The 14970-nt window shown below is 37.6% G+C and overlaps 1 protein-coding gene across 7 annotated transcripts in view; it reads left to right on the forward strand.

Moving 5' to 3' along the window:
• Positions 1-14970, forward strand: part of LOC121728541 (proton channel OtopLc-like) — a 69954-nt gene that overhangs the window by 47979 nt on the left and 7005 nt on the right. For 6 of the 7 annotated variants that reach the window (XM_042116700.1, XM_042116703.1, XM_042116702.1 and 3 more), the window contains exon 3: positions 166-323. In XM_042116700.1, coding sequence (XP_041972634.1) covers positions 166-323 — 158 coding nt within the window. Of the gene's footprint in view, positions 1-165; positions 324-9574; positions 9831-14970 lie in introns of those variants that run through there. The other variant, XM_042116706.1, reaches the window with a different exon arrangement.

Genomic DNA, 14970 nt, shown 5'->3' on the forward strand with positions numbered 1-14970 from the left:
CTTTATTGGATGTCGCGTGATGAAGTTTCCGAATCCGAGTCGAATTGCGCATTGTGAATTCTGATTCACAATGCGCAATTCGCAGGGTCCAGGAGTGTCATTACTCATAATGTCGTTCTATACTTATCATATTCTCCCATATTTGAACCATATTCCGTTTTGCAGCTGAATTCCGACGGGTACGGGTCCCACACCTCGCCGGCGCGCGCGCCGCTCGTCGCCGACGAGTGCGAGCCGCCGGCGGAGGAGACCGACGCGTTGACGCCCGACGTGTTGCGGTACCGCGTCTGCTGCCAGCCCGAAACCAAACCCAAGAATGCCAAGTGAGTAGCCAACAACAGACAGTTCACTGCTTCTTTTGAATTGAATTGAAATAGGACTGCAGACTGCAGACTTTCTATCGTCCGATAGTTTGGTGTAGCTCTTGATCAGTATGAAGCTGTATGGAAGTGCGCATATTACAACGATTCCGAGTCGGCTGATAATAAATGGGCTATGCGATTGCCTTCAAACATAACCATCGGCAAACTGGTAGGCCGATGCTAAATCTATAGCTGTGAATGGAATCGTGCGAGAACAATCGGCCGACTGTTGTCTAGTCTGCGCACTCACCACCAACCCAACTTATAAGTTGGCGTGGTGTGCGCGCGAACTACCCAATCCGACCAAACTATCCGTCGATAGAAAGTCTGCAGTCTGGGGGGCTCTAAGGTTTCATAGCGAAGGGTCTATCGTGTCAAACTGCTGTCATAATATGTCACGATATAGCTGTTCCATGTCACGATAATAAGTCTATTTGACACGATCTACCCTAAGGCTACATAGCGGCATCTGGTGGCAAATAGAATATCAAACAACCTTATTTGTATGTAATTGAAACAGCGCCCCTAACGGCAAGTAATGGTATTAATTTTTTGATATCATATATAAAAGTTTTAGTTACGAACTTAGAGGTGAGGTTTTCACTTTAAGTTTGTACATGTTACTTGTCAGGGTCAATTCAGACCGCAACGTGACGAGGCGAGGCGAGGCGCGACGCGTAATGACGTGACGCGCCTCGCCTCTCCTCGTATATTGTCGTATGTAAATTATCGACGTCTAGCTGCATCAGGCGTATGTGGCGCTCCTAGTAATAGTTTTCCGTGAAGAAGATGACGTATGCCGTCAAAAACGGTTGCGGTGGCCAAAATGCTAACTGTGTTTATTGGTCGTCCAAGTCTCTCCATTCCAGTGGTCTGCTAGTAACATTAGGTGTATGTAGGAGTAAACGCCTCCGTGGTCTAGAGGTATAGAGCGCGGCTCTTGACTCGGAGGTCGTGGGTTCGATTCCCGCGTTGGAAACATGTTATTTCTGAGTAAAGCTGGTATAACACCACTCTATTGCTTAAAGCTCCAACGTTGTAGCACTTGAGTCACGTAAACTTCAGTCGTTACATAAACTACCTCGTTTTGAATCAGTTAAGTTTTTTTTTTGAATCAGTTAACAGGCGCCAACGATGTCATCCTCATTGGAGATATTAACCAACTCCCGTTTATAGAGCGTGAAAACCTCTTTAAACTTAATTACACTCGTCCAAACCTGGTAACCAGCATCACCCAGGAGTTGTCTTGCACACACAGGAGCCCTATGGATGTGGCATACGCCTTAAGCATGGTCTATAATAACATCTATTCATCGAAGGAAATTGTACGGTCCCTAAAGCTAATGAAGTATACAGGAGCGAGAATACCTAAAACCAATCTAAATACCCTGTATCTTGTCCACACACAAGAGGAGAAAGCAGCCCTCACTAATACAGGCTATGGATCGGGAACGGACTCTCGCGTCCTCACAATCCATGAAGCTCAGGGATTAACGAGTCCCTCGGTGATCATCATACAGACCAAGTCCCGAAAGCTGGCAATCCATGACAGCGTTCCTCATGCAGTTGTAGCCATATCCCGGCACACTAACACCTGTGTCTATTACACTGACACTGATGGAGACGCTGTGGCAAGCTTCATAAAAAGAGCCACGGAGGTGTCAACCGAACACATAAGAGATTATAACATAAAAATGGCTAAGTATAAAAGACAGGAACGATAAAGTCCTAAGCCACATGGCGGGTAGATTCGACACAGAACGATATCTTTTTAACACCCTAGAAACTCCACCCAGCTTGAGTGACCCCTCTCCACCAAGCCAATGTCACAACATCTAAAGGCAAAGGGTGGAGCAGCATAAAATCTAAGGAAATCGGAAAATGTCGGACCTACTGGCCGCCACACCGACTGGGACCTCACCGTTCAAAACATATTATTATTATTAGTAATTTATAAAACAATAAATATATATTTATTTATTATATGTATAATATATTATAGTCTATTCTACTAAGTATATATATAAATATAGATTACTTATGTTAAAAAAAAAAAAAAAGTGTCCATGGCGTGATGGACCACAATTAATTAAAATTCATAATATTATTTCAGTTATCCTTGGTGCGAAAAATCTAAATAATAAAATAACAAAAAAAGGATATGGACGAACAGTCCATAGACGGCCACAATTTTATAATAAAAAAAAAAAAAAAAACTACCTCGTTTTATACGCCACTAGATGACCTGTTGAACTTACATAAAATAATAGAAGAAAAGTGATACAAAGTTCATATCACTTTTCTGCTATTATAAAGTTCTAAATCTTGACTTCTACGAATATTTCAAGACTACAATTAGCCAAATCGGTTCAGAAGTTGCCTAGTTTTAGCGAGACAAACAAAATTGAAAATCCATTTCTATTTAGGTATGTATATATGGATTGTAGTTATTATTAATATCATTCAAAATATTCGCTTAAAAGTACAAAAGTTTAAAAAATCCATCGTTGAATATAGCCGTAGCCGTAGCATTTTTCTGCGAATAATTTTAACTGTAACCTGTGCTGTAACTTTAAGCTGCCAGTTAGCACTTCAAGAGGCCAATTAAGATCACTTTTACTGCTTGATATTTTTTTTACTTTCATCTTAATTCTAGAGTCTAGACTCTAGCCTTTGAATACTTTAATGAAGATCGAATAGATCCATCGAAAGAAGTATTGTTTTTAAAAAAAATACATTTTACTTAGGTACTTGTTATAATAGACTTGTATAAAAACGTGATTAATTATTTTTAAACGTATTTTAACGCTAGGAATTAATTATAATTTAATAAAACTTAAGAAGTTTAGTTAAATAACTAATATGATTAATCAAGAACAAGTAGGTAAGAGAATAAGAGTAAAATAATAAAGAAAACAACATCCACTAGGTACAATGTTAGTGAAAAGTGTTCACAATCAGTTTGTTTGGTCATAAATTGACCTATTAAACCATGGGGGACAAAGAAAGGACACAAAACTTCAATAGACAATTTAATAAATAAAAGGAAGGAAGTGGTCATAAAGCACATCCACTGAACGCCCAATCGATTAAACCTATTGAGTATTTGCCTTTATTTAAGTCCTAGTCACACTCTATGGGCGAAGCGGTTACGTGGCGCCCATAGTACGTCTAAACCTACTAGCCACCACCTTGTAACAGTGGTCAGTAGTGGTCAGCACCCACCTGAATGATCAAACCGCCTATCATCTAGTGACCGTCGCAAAAACGCATCGTCCACAATAGTTTCAGGTTTAGGTTTAAAGATCTTTATTCTCTCAATTAAGGCTTTCACTGGCTTATCGCTAAGGGTCAGCCCACAATACAACAAAACGCGTTGGTGCAATGCAATGCATTTTGACATGAGCCATCGGAACTGAACTCTATTAATTTTACAAGAAGACACACTTTGGATTGACTGTCTTACCGCTCTCGCAGTCGGGCTGCCTATTTCGAATGCAATAAATAAAGATCGCGTCGACACGTTCCGTTACAATGTGAACTGCCCCTTAGAGTCTAGATTATTAGACCAGACCTTACTTTAGTGTTTATTGTCATAGATACGTGAGTGGCCTAAATAATAACGCACGTAACATGACTCCAGATAATATATTAACAATCGTGGTAATTACAGGCCAAGCCTTATGTCATCGAGAACATTAGAATTAATCCAAGTAATAAATATTTAATTACATTTATTATGTACGCAACTTGGTTCGGTATATTATTAAATGCGAAAAAAAATCTTAATATTTACTATATTTCTAATAAAAATATTAAAAAGGCAAAAAAAAAATACAGGATACTTATATAATGTATAATATATAGGATCTGCCTGTGTTTTATTTTTATTTTTATATGAAATAAGGGGGCAAACGAGCAAACGGGTCACCTGATGGAAAGCAACATCCGTCGCCCATGGACACTCGCAGCATCAGAAGAGCTGCAGGTGCGTTGCCGGCCTTTTAAGAGGGAATAGGGTAATAGGGGAGGGTAAGGATGGGATGGGAAGGGAATAGGGGAGGGTAGGGAAGGGAATAGGGTAGGGGATTGGGCCTCCGGTAAACTCACTCACTCGGCGAAACACAGCGCAAACGCTGTTTCACGCCGGTTTTCTGTGAGAGCGTGGTATTTCTCCGGTCGAGCTGGTCCATTCGTGCCGAAGCATGGCTCTCCCTTGCTTAAAACGTTTTGTCGAGCTTAAATTTTGGCGAAGACAGCGAACCTTTAAGTTAGTTTATACGCTACCTAATATTAATTAAGTGATTAAGAGGGTTAATATTTAAAAAATGAAGTAATAGTCTGTCAAAAAAGTGAAGAAATTAAAAGTGGTTGAAAAGTGGCAACATAATTTCATCACTTTTTTGACAGACTTATAAGTCTTTGAAAGACAGAACTAAGTGTTAAAATTGGACGCTGTTAAGCATTCGTGTATTAGCCCACAAAAAATTACGTATTGTATTACGAATGCAGAACTTAATATGTTTTTAGATTATTTAGAACAAGACTGCATTCAAAATTCAACAAAAAAATTGTGGGTTAGGTTAGGACACAAATATGCTTAAAAATGACCAAATATTACTAATGCCTGTTTTCTAAAATTTTTTCTAACGCTTTTAATTGGCTGAAACCAAAACGCCAACTAATCAACTACACTATTGAAAAGATAAACTCGACCTGTCATAATCTTTATGGGCTTCTGTCCAACTTAAAGTATGATACGGGTGGCGATAACAAGGAAGTAATATATTGTTAATACAATATTGACAAAGACGATTAGGGTCACTTCCGAACAAACTCTACGAACACTTTACGAAATATTTTCAGGCATTATCAAACCTTTTTCGCCGTATTGATCAATTTAATAAAATATATATTAATATTTTTGAGCTAACTATAGTAGCATAATAATAATTTATAGGAACGTTTACTCTTAAATAAATACATAGATATATTATCTGACCCGGCCAAAGTATTTTTGACATATACCTACCTAAGTTTGTTATTTTGGGTAGATGTTAGGTGATTCTCAAACGTACGGCCGCTAAGCACGAAAACATTAAAATCGGTCGAGGAGTTCGGCTGACTGTCACTCGATTCGATAGTTTAATTTATAAAAAGAAAATCCACTTTTGACTCAATGTTGCTAGTACTTATAGTAATATTCTAAAGGTTCATTTGGACAATCTATCTGCTCCTTTCTTAAAAAGCCAAAGTTCCGCTCCTTTTGGAAGTCCGCCAAAAGCTTAATGCACTTCGTAATTGAGCCTTGACTTTTTAATTAAGCCCGGAAACGTTTCCTAACAAAGGCCAGGCTGGGATTAAACTCGAGATAATCATGATTCAAACTGGGACATATTAATTTACTCACCTGAACCACAGTATAAATGAGTTACTGGGCTTGTCATTGAAAGCTGGTTCAGTATACCTACGCAATTAATGAACTACGTGGATGTATGGAAATAAAAAATAATAAATTTTCCATTTTTGTATCAAAATCTTAATGCGGTTCACAGACTACATCTACTTACCAAGTTTCAATAGTATAGCTCTTATAGTTTCGGAGAAAAGTGGCTGTGACATACAGACGAACAGACAGACAGACATGACGAATCTATAAGGATTCCGTTTTTTGCCATTTGGCTACCCGCTACGGAACCCTAAAAACTACCTAACGTTCTTTCACTTTCGGTTACTGACAGTCAGTTTGTTGTAAACGCAGGCTGCGTTCCGTTTCGGAAATTAGTAGAACACGCTCCTTAATATATGCAACTTTTATATAACAACTTTAGTGTACTTTCTGATAAAGTGCCGAATAGGCTATTCACAGCTTTTTTGACAGATTCCCCATACCTCATCTGTCAAGTTAAGTGGTGGATAGCCTTATCAGGAAGTGGTGAAACAGGCCCTTAATTTTTTTTTTTAATGAAATAAGGGGGCAAACGAGCAAACGGGTCACCTGATGGAAAGCAACTTCCGTCGCCCATGAATACTCGCAGCATCAGAAGAGCTGCAAGTGCGTTGCCGGCCTTTTAAGAGGGAATAGGGTAATAGCGGAGGGTAGGGAAGGGAAGGGAAGGGAATAGTTGAGGGTAGGGAAGGGAATAGGGTAGGGGTTAGGGGATTGGGCCTCCGGTAAACTCACTCACACGGCGAAACACAGCGCAAGCGCTGTTTCACGCCGGTTTTCTGTGAGAACGTGGTATTTATCTGGTCGAGCTGGCCCATTCGTGCCGAAGCATGGCTCTAACACGTATAAAGCATACGTAAGCATACGTAATATAATAAATAGATAACTATAGGCGACTAGATGACTCCCGCGACTCCGTTGCGCCAAAATTCTTTTATCGCTCGGAAACCGTACAATTTTTTCGAGATGAAAAGTATCCTATATCCTTTCCCGGGACTACAAATATCTCTATACCAAATTTCAGCAAAACCGGTTCAGCGGTTTGGGCGTGAAGAGGTAACAAACATACAAACTTTCGCATATTTCATTAGTGTGATAATGTGATAAGATTGTGCAATAAACAGGCTTTTACTTTTATTAATCTGTTTACAGTTGAGGCACAGAATATATTGTATTAGTAGTATCAAGTTGAGGTATTAGCGCTCACATGAGACATAGCGTGTCACATCTAATCGTGCTAATTCCGTCAGGGGATTTTGAAACTCATAATGTCATAACTCGGCTGAGAGCTTGTTAATTTTGTTATTTTTAATGCAATGTGCACTCAAATTATATTTCAACCTTGTCTCCACGGTATTTAGGTTGAAAATTAAATTGAAAACGTGTGTAGGTATAATATTTAATATTATTAATTTCTAGTTAAGTAAATCCATCTATAAAAATAAAATTAATGCGCAAAATAATATGTTATAATTGATAATGTTTTTTGGATCGTAGGGAAATCCAGTAAATTGTAAGTTATAGTTAATCAGGGTTAGGCTTCGGCCAAACCTACTCGTCAGTAACGGGGGACCAGAGCGGGACGCGGGACAGAAGCGTCTGCCATGTCTGTCACGTGCCACGTCACGTGAAACTGGTGTGCACACCTGTGCGACTACGGTGCGAAACCGTAGATTATTCCCGCTCTGCCGACGCGAACGCCCCGTGTTGCAGACGCTCCCGCTTCGCAGTCGACGCTTTGGTCGCGTAGATTTGGCCGAAGCTTAAGAGGGCGACTAACCCAAAAAATAAAACATCGTCCTTCTCTCTTCGCACTCACGCCCGTCTTTCATATGCCAGGTGAAAAAGGACGACGCGGATTCATCGCCAAATTAGTTTTTTCTCAATAACTCGATAAATATACGACATTTAAAAAATCCGCTCGGTCGATCTCTCAATGATAGAATATTAACTTAGTTCAATGCACGGTTACGGCAATAAATGAAAAATTCGTGAAAATTAGATGCATCTTTGTGATTTTTTTTTCTATCGAGAAAATTTTAAGATATCGTGTTTTTGCTCAGATCGAATTCTCGGAAATATAATGTCGTATCTAATTTTAGAAAATTAAACAATTCGGAGCTTATTTTCAAGTATAAAAATGAATTATAGAATCGTCACTTTAGGGTTAGTCGCTCCCTTAAGTTCGGACACAGGATATTTCCGGATAATTCAAGTTAACGCTGAATTGAACTACAGTTACGGTACGGTACTACAGTTTGCGATTGCAGTGTAGCATGTCGTATAGGACCGTAGCACCAGGCAAAAAAAAAAACACTGACTAATTGAGTGATGAATTGAATTAGCCGGACTTACCTTGTGTCCGAACTTACCTTGCTTATTGCTTAGAGTGGACGTTTTTATACTATTGAGAGCGTTAAAAGTACATCGAAAAACTAGTATTTTTAGTTTAAAATACAATAAAGATATCCCTGGAAAGCTTTTAATACAAAAGCTGAAAGCCGTCCAATACCAAAAACAAAAGCTATTTTGGTCTAGTTAATGGAAATGGAAATAAGCTTCAATATTAGTACGCGGAAAAGTTTCACATTGTGTTTTGGTATTTATTTCCATGTTATGGTATTTTTTAATAGAAATACCTTTTTGTGACTGTGATTTGTAATATCAATTTATTAATATTAATTTTTGTTCGTTTTCTCCTAAATACCTATCTGAATAATTTAATATTTTAAGTAGAGCATTTTTGGACCAATATTTGTCTAATGCCCGGAAGTTATGTTTTTGCAGTTGTTTGACAGAAGTTTATCTACTTCATAGTATTTTTATTGGCTACCGTCAAACAGCTAACCAATCAATAATACTATTGAAATTGGACTCATTTAATTTTAACGAGCAATTAGGACAATCAACAAAAATTCTCTTCCGCCTTTCTCGCGCACTACGGCCGTTGAAAGCTCTAAAACAGACTATTTTGGTTTGACCGCTATTTCGGCTATTTTGGAGATTGTCTAATTCGGGTCAATGATCGTGTATGCACCGATGCATTATATTGTACTGTATTACATTGTATTGTAGTCCTATCAGGGTTGTCACGTAAGATCGTAGTTAAGTGAATTAGGGCTGTGACACACGTATGTTTACGTGAAGGTTTTTGGGCTGTGCTCGGGCAGGGCCGGGTCAGTGGGTCGCTCGCGCAGCCTCCCGCAGCCTCCCGCGGCGCTCCGCGTCGGGGACGCGTCTCTACTCTCTATCGACCGCGTGCTGCCAGATTTAGGGATGTCAAAAGTTATTGGGAGTTTTTTTTTTAATTGTTTTTGGTTACTGATTATCATAGTTTTAGGCTTTGTTATATGGATTTTTTTCGTACTTAAATATATTTAAGGTTCATGTGACATTTAACCGTTTCACTTGTAAACCGATTTTTATTAGAACTCCTTATACTTTTTTTATTTCAAAATTATAAAACGGAGAATCAAATAAATATTTTTGACCTTTAAATCTCTTGCTCTTTACCAATGTCAAGAATTGTAAAAAAAAACGAATCAGAGAAAATCTGAATGAACATCCACCTAAAATCAAAACAATCAAAGCTAAACTCCAACAAAAGAACACTGCACTATCGATTTTCAATTGCAACTGAGCCCTTGCAATAACGACCCTCATTTAGGGGGCGAAAATTCCCTCAATTAGGGAGTGGCGACCCTACCGCGAGCTGCGCAGCTTCCAGTAGCGCGCAACTCGCGGCGCACTCGGGCTGCTGACACCGTTCGGGGCCGCACCTTTACCCTCCCGGACCCTCTTTATCCCGGAAAGAAGTTCCCATGTGAAGTGATGGGGAAGGATAAGCACCCCACGGAGGCTGAAGTGAAGGTGGCGACGGTGGAGGTGGAGGTGGACAACATGGCGACCCTGCCGGTCGGCCAGCGGCAGCAGGGCTCCGATGTGGCCATCGCCGAGAAACACAACACCGCCAATAAGGAGATGGAGCTCAAGTGTGTGCAGCCGAAGCCATCCAAAAAGTATGAGTTTTTTGTCTTTGGTAGTTGGTCAGTTCCGTAGTGCGATAGTGGGTCTGGAATGTCGGTCAGATCCTTATGTCTTTGTTGGAGTAATAGAAATATGGTGGTCATATGATAGGATCAGTTCCAGTAGTAAGTAATGGCGCCAAAAATATTTCGAAATGGGGCGAAACCTTTGTTTCTGCTTGTACCCAAAGTTTTTAATGAACCGTCATAATTTGTTATCGATTATCACTAAATTAAAATATTCATTTTGTGAAATCACTAAAACCAATCAGAATCAAATTATTTAGGTCTGCAAATATCTATTTTTTAAAGCATTGCAGTGTTTAAATATGAACCTAAATGCAAAGGCTATTATGCTCCTATTTCCTGGTTTCCGTCTAGCTCGTTTAGCTAAGTAGCCACTTCGCACGTTCTCTGAACAAAAGCGCCGACTTAAGTATTACTCAATGGTTCTGCACTACTTCGCGTTTCCTTAGAATACTTTAGTTTAATCCTTAAAATAAATCTTAAAATTATGAAGATACAATAAAGTAATATTTTATTAATCAGCTGTAATTATTTAACAGCTAAAATGATTTACGTAGAGATAATATTGTTATCGGAAAATATTAAACGCAGCAGAGACAAGCTAAGGCGAAAACTTAAAAGTTGAACAAAATAGTGATAATGAAGGAGTAATTCTCATCCTATCATAATATTGTATAACTAAAATATAAATATCACTGGTTTTGATAAAGTTCTTCAAGTAAAAACCCCGAAGATAGGACCGATTGAGCCCAGCTGACTAAAGTACATGGTTACAGTAGAGATATGAAAAATTTCATTTGACATAATTTTGGGACAACATGATACAAATGCCTTATTAATCTGTCACAATAATTGTCTACTCATCTGTCAAAAGAAACCCTTTTTATGCTACGAGAGGGACCCGGTTCGTAAGAGTGTGGACATGGGTTTAGACCTCAACAGAAACTAGTCTAAGCCGTATATTATAATATGGACCGGTAGCTGACCGGTATGACCAAAGGTCTACCTAGGACAGATATCAAGATATATATGACAAGTGCACAACGCATACATAATATGTCTACTGTCTAGTCAGAATGCGAAGAGCCTCACAATAGGGATTAAAATCGTAGACACAATGCACCCGCATCTGTCTTTGTCCCCCGTTTACAGACGAATGGGATTTGAGTACCGAAGCCAAACCCAACCAAAGGTCGAATACTCAAAAGGCTAAAAGAATAGCCGAAAGATTGAAAATGATTTGAGCCAAACTATAGAGGTTTTTTAATTGGCTTGACGACTGAGCAGAATTAATGCAACTGCAGAGTCTTAAGTGTAGACAATGTAGGAAATGTAAAAAAGAAGGTTTAAAAACTTTGTTAAGTATCCTGGATCAAAATATGGTCGCTGTTAAGTGTTAGGCCCGTATAAATAGTCAGTACTTAAGATGCGATCCGGTGTCAAGACGCGGTTCGGCTCTGTAATTGGTCCAAATTTTGACAGCCAACCAATCACAGAGCCTCAACTGTGTCTTGAGACCGAGATGCATCTTGAGTACTGACTATTTATACGGACCTTAGTATCCTAAAAGCGACCGCAGACTTACAATTTCAAGTTGGCCAACTAAATCTCAATAACCAATTATAGCCATTGCTACTTATGAGAGCTCATCAGATATGAGACTTATCAGAGCACATTCTACCAACTAAATTGTACACCTAAAAAATTGGACTCCGATTACCCACAATTAAAAAGTTTTCCAATTAAATTGTGAAACTACGCAATTTAGTAATGTATAACGATAGTCGGCCAACTTGAAATTATAAGTCTGCGGTCGCTCTAAACCCACAATTTTTTTTTGTTGTAAAATTTTGAATTCAGTCTTGTTCTTAATCATCTAAAGAACATAACTGCATTCATAACTCAATACATAATTTTATGTGGGTTAGTACACGAATGCTTCACAGCGTCCAAATATCGTATAGGGTTTTTAATTAAATTGCTGCGAGAAATTCATCTGCACCCTAACTTAATCTTTTTGAAAAAAAAAACCAACAACAGCTAAAAATTACGTTGCAATTTCGCCCTAGATTTTTCAGATCGTATTAGCGTGAGGCTTAAGAGGCCAGATTATCTGAAAACAGGTTTTTATAGACCGCAATGTATCTCTAGAGATTCGTTAAGAATACTGCGTGGCTTGCATAATAACGATCGACGTTAACGAAGAGGTTTGAAGTTTTTAATTATCAAAATATCTGAAACGGGCAACTTGACATGTTTAAGTGTTTTCAACAAAACAAGTGCATGTGAAAGTTTGCCAGTAGTTTGAAATGAAAAAGAAAGATGGCGACTGACCCAAAATTGACGATTTTATAATTTATTTTTATACTTGAAAATAAGCCCCGAATTGTTTCATTTTCTAAACATAGATACTACATTATATTTCTAAGAATTTGATCTGAGCGAAAACACGATATCTTGAAATTTTCTCGATAGAAAAAAATCACAAAAATGCATCTAATTTTCACGCATTAAACTAAGTAAATATTAAAATACATTGTATAATTTGCATACAATTCTATCATTGAGACACTGACCTAGCGGATTTTTAAAATGTTGTATATTTTATCGAGTAGGTAATTAAGAAAAAACTAACTTGGCGATGATTCCTTTTTCACCTGGCATATGAAAGACGGGCGGTCTAAAGAGAGAAGGACGATGTTTGGTTTTTTGGGTTACTCGCCCTTGTATAAGTAGAGATACGTTCAGGTCCGTAATTTCCGCGAAAGCACATAGGATAGTTTTATCCAGGATAACTATACGGTTCCTGAACGATAGAAAAATGTTTCTGCGCTACATGACGGGAAACATCTTCTTAGGAGGGCGACTAACCCAAAAAATCAAACATCGTCCTCTCTTCACACTCACGCCCGTCTTTCATAATATGCCAGGTGAAAAAGGACGATACGGATTATCGCCAAATTAGTTTTTCTCAATAACTCGATAAATATACAACATTTAAAAAATCCGCTAGGTCGATCTCTCAATGATAGAATATTATACAATGTGTTAAAATATTAACTTAGTTCAATGCGCGGTTATGACAATAAATGAAAAATTCGTGAAAATTAGATGCATATTTGTGATTTTTTTCTATCGAGAAAATTTTAAGATATCGTGTTTTTGCTCAGATCGAATTCTCGGAAATATAATGTAGCATCTAATTTTAGAAAATGAAACAATTCGGGGCTTATTTTTAAGTATATAAATGAATTATAAAATCGACACTTTAGGGTTAGTCGCCCCTTTAATCCATATTAATTTTATAAATACGAAAGTCTGTCTGTCTCTTACCTCTTCACGCCCAAACCACTGAACCGATTTTACTGAAAGTATGGAAAAAAGTGTTTAGTATGGAGATACTTTTATTCCGAAAAATTTACGGTTTCCGCACGATAAGCCAATTTTAGCGCAACGGAAATGCGCACTTAATGACAATGTCGCTTCATTAATCGTTTCAGTTTCCTGACTGAGATTAAACAGTGGTAACTTTACGCGTTTTGGCAACATTGCTAGTTCGGCGTTTGCTTGCACAATCGTTTGAAGCTTTGACTACATTTAAACACAGCGGTCTGTAGGAACTATAAACTCTATACTTAATAGTCTATGCCGAAATCCTCCAACTTCTAGTGTAGTCAAAGTCTCTTTCTATATACTATACTAGTTTATGTCTTCCACAGCGTTGTTAAATTATTATGTCATCAAGTCAAAGGCGCTAGTGAGTAGTGAGTACATAAACTCCTGTTGAAAAACCTCGGAAACCAGGCATTACAAGAGTACAGTAAACATTAATAAAAAGTGAGATTATAGAATAATTGATTATAGAATAACCCCCTTACTAATAAACGCTGTATAAGTTTTGAATAGTTATACAGTGTTTTGTCTTCTTCAATCCAATTAAAATGTCACTTGTGTGACAGGAATAAAACACTGTATTCAAAGCTTATACGTTTTATAGTAAAGCTTATACGTTTATTAGTAAGGGGGTAATTGTAGAGTCTTCGCTTATCTTTTGTTCTTTAATCTACTTATTCCACTACGTTATATCTTCTATCCCTCATAACTTCATAATCCAGAAGTCATATTAATGTGTCATACGAAATAAGAAGAATATTCTTATTAACACTAATTTATTAAGTACTATAATTATGAGGTCATAACTCTAAGATATGGAATATTTAAGACTTATTATAGACAATTGTAGACAATATTGCAAGAACTTAATTTTTGTATGAAATTAACTTTAGGTAGGAGTCTGATTGTCATGTCATGATAAATGTTATGTAATAAAATATGTGACGAGTAACAATGAAGAAAGTCAAAATGTCTACATAATCAGAAACAAATACGTATATTTTATTAGTTTTTACATGGTTTTTACCTCAATTTTACTATTTATTTCCACATTTATACAGCTTCGTTTCTTGTTCGATCCAGTCTGTCTCTATCAAAATAAAAAATGTATTCTCAATATCAACCCGGCAGCATTGACATTAATTCATGATCATACTATTTTTAAGCAAACAAGGAATGGTAAACTGCATGTCGCATTAAAATTGTTGAATCAGGCATAGTCTTAAGTTCTTAAGGTTGGGTTGCACCAGAGGCGTGGTTAAAGTTAAAGTTTAGGTTAAAGTTATGGTTATGGTTAAATATGACGTCCTTTAGCTTTAACTTTAACCTTAACTGGAGAAATTCACAGATGTCTGTTGCGTTTATTTTCTTATTTAAGCTACAGGTAACGGGATTGACAGTATAAAAAAAATATTATCCGTAAAAATCGTCAGGAAAAATATAACACTGTGAAACATAGTAAATTTTCACGAAAAATTTAGATATACGTATTAGCGGTTATAAGCGGTCCGTGGACGCCATATTTAAGAGGATACACCAGGGGCGAGAGAAATTGAAAATAGGTATTTTAAAATCTATTGCTGTCTCAACAATCTCAAGTCTCCCGCAGAGCGCGATAGAGACAACACGACAAAAGTTCTAATAAAAGAACAGAAAATCTTCGATTCGTTGTCCGCTGATTCCTTCTCCAAAACTTAACCGATTTCAGTACTTT

The sequence above is a fragment of the Aricia agestis genome, chromosome 7 (assembly GCF_905147365.1).
Source record: "Aricia agestis chromosome 7, ilAriAges1.1, whole genome shotgun sequence".
Taxonomy (NCBI): domain Eukaryota; kingdom Metazoa; phylum Arthropoda; class Insecta; order Lepidoptera; family Lycaenidae; genus Aricia; species Aricia agestis.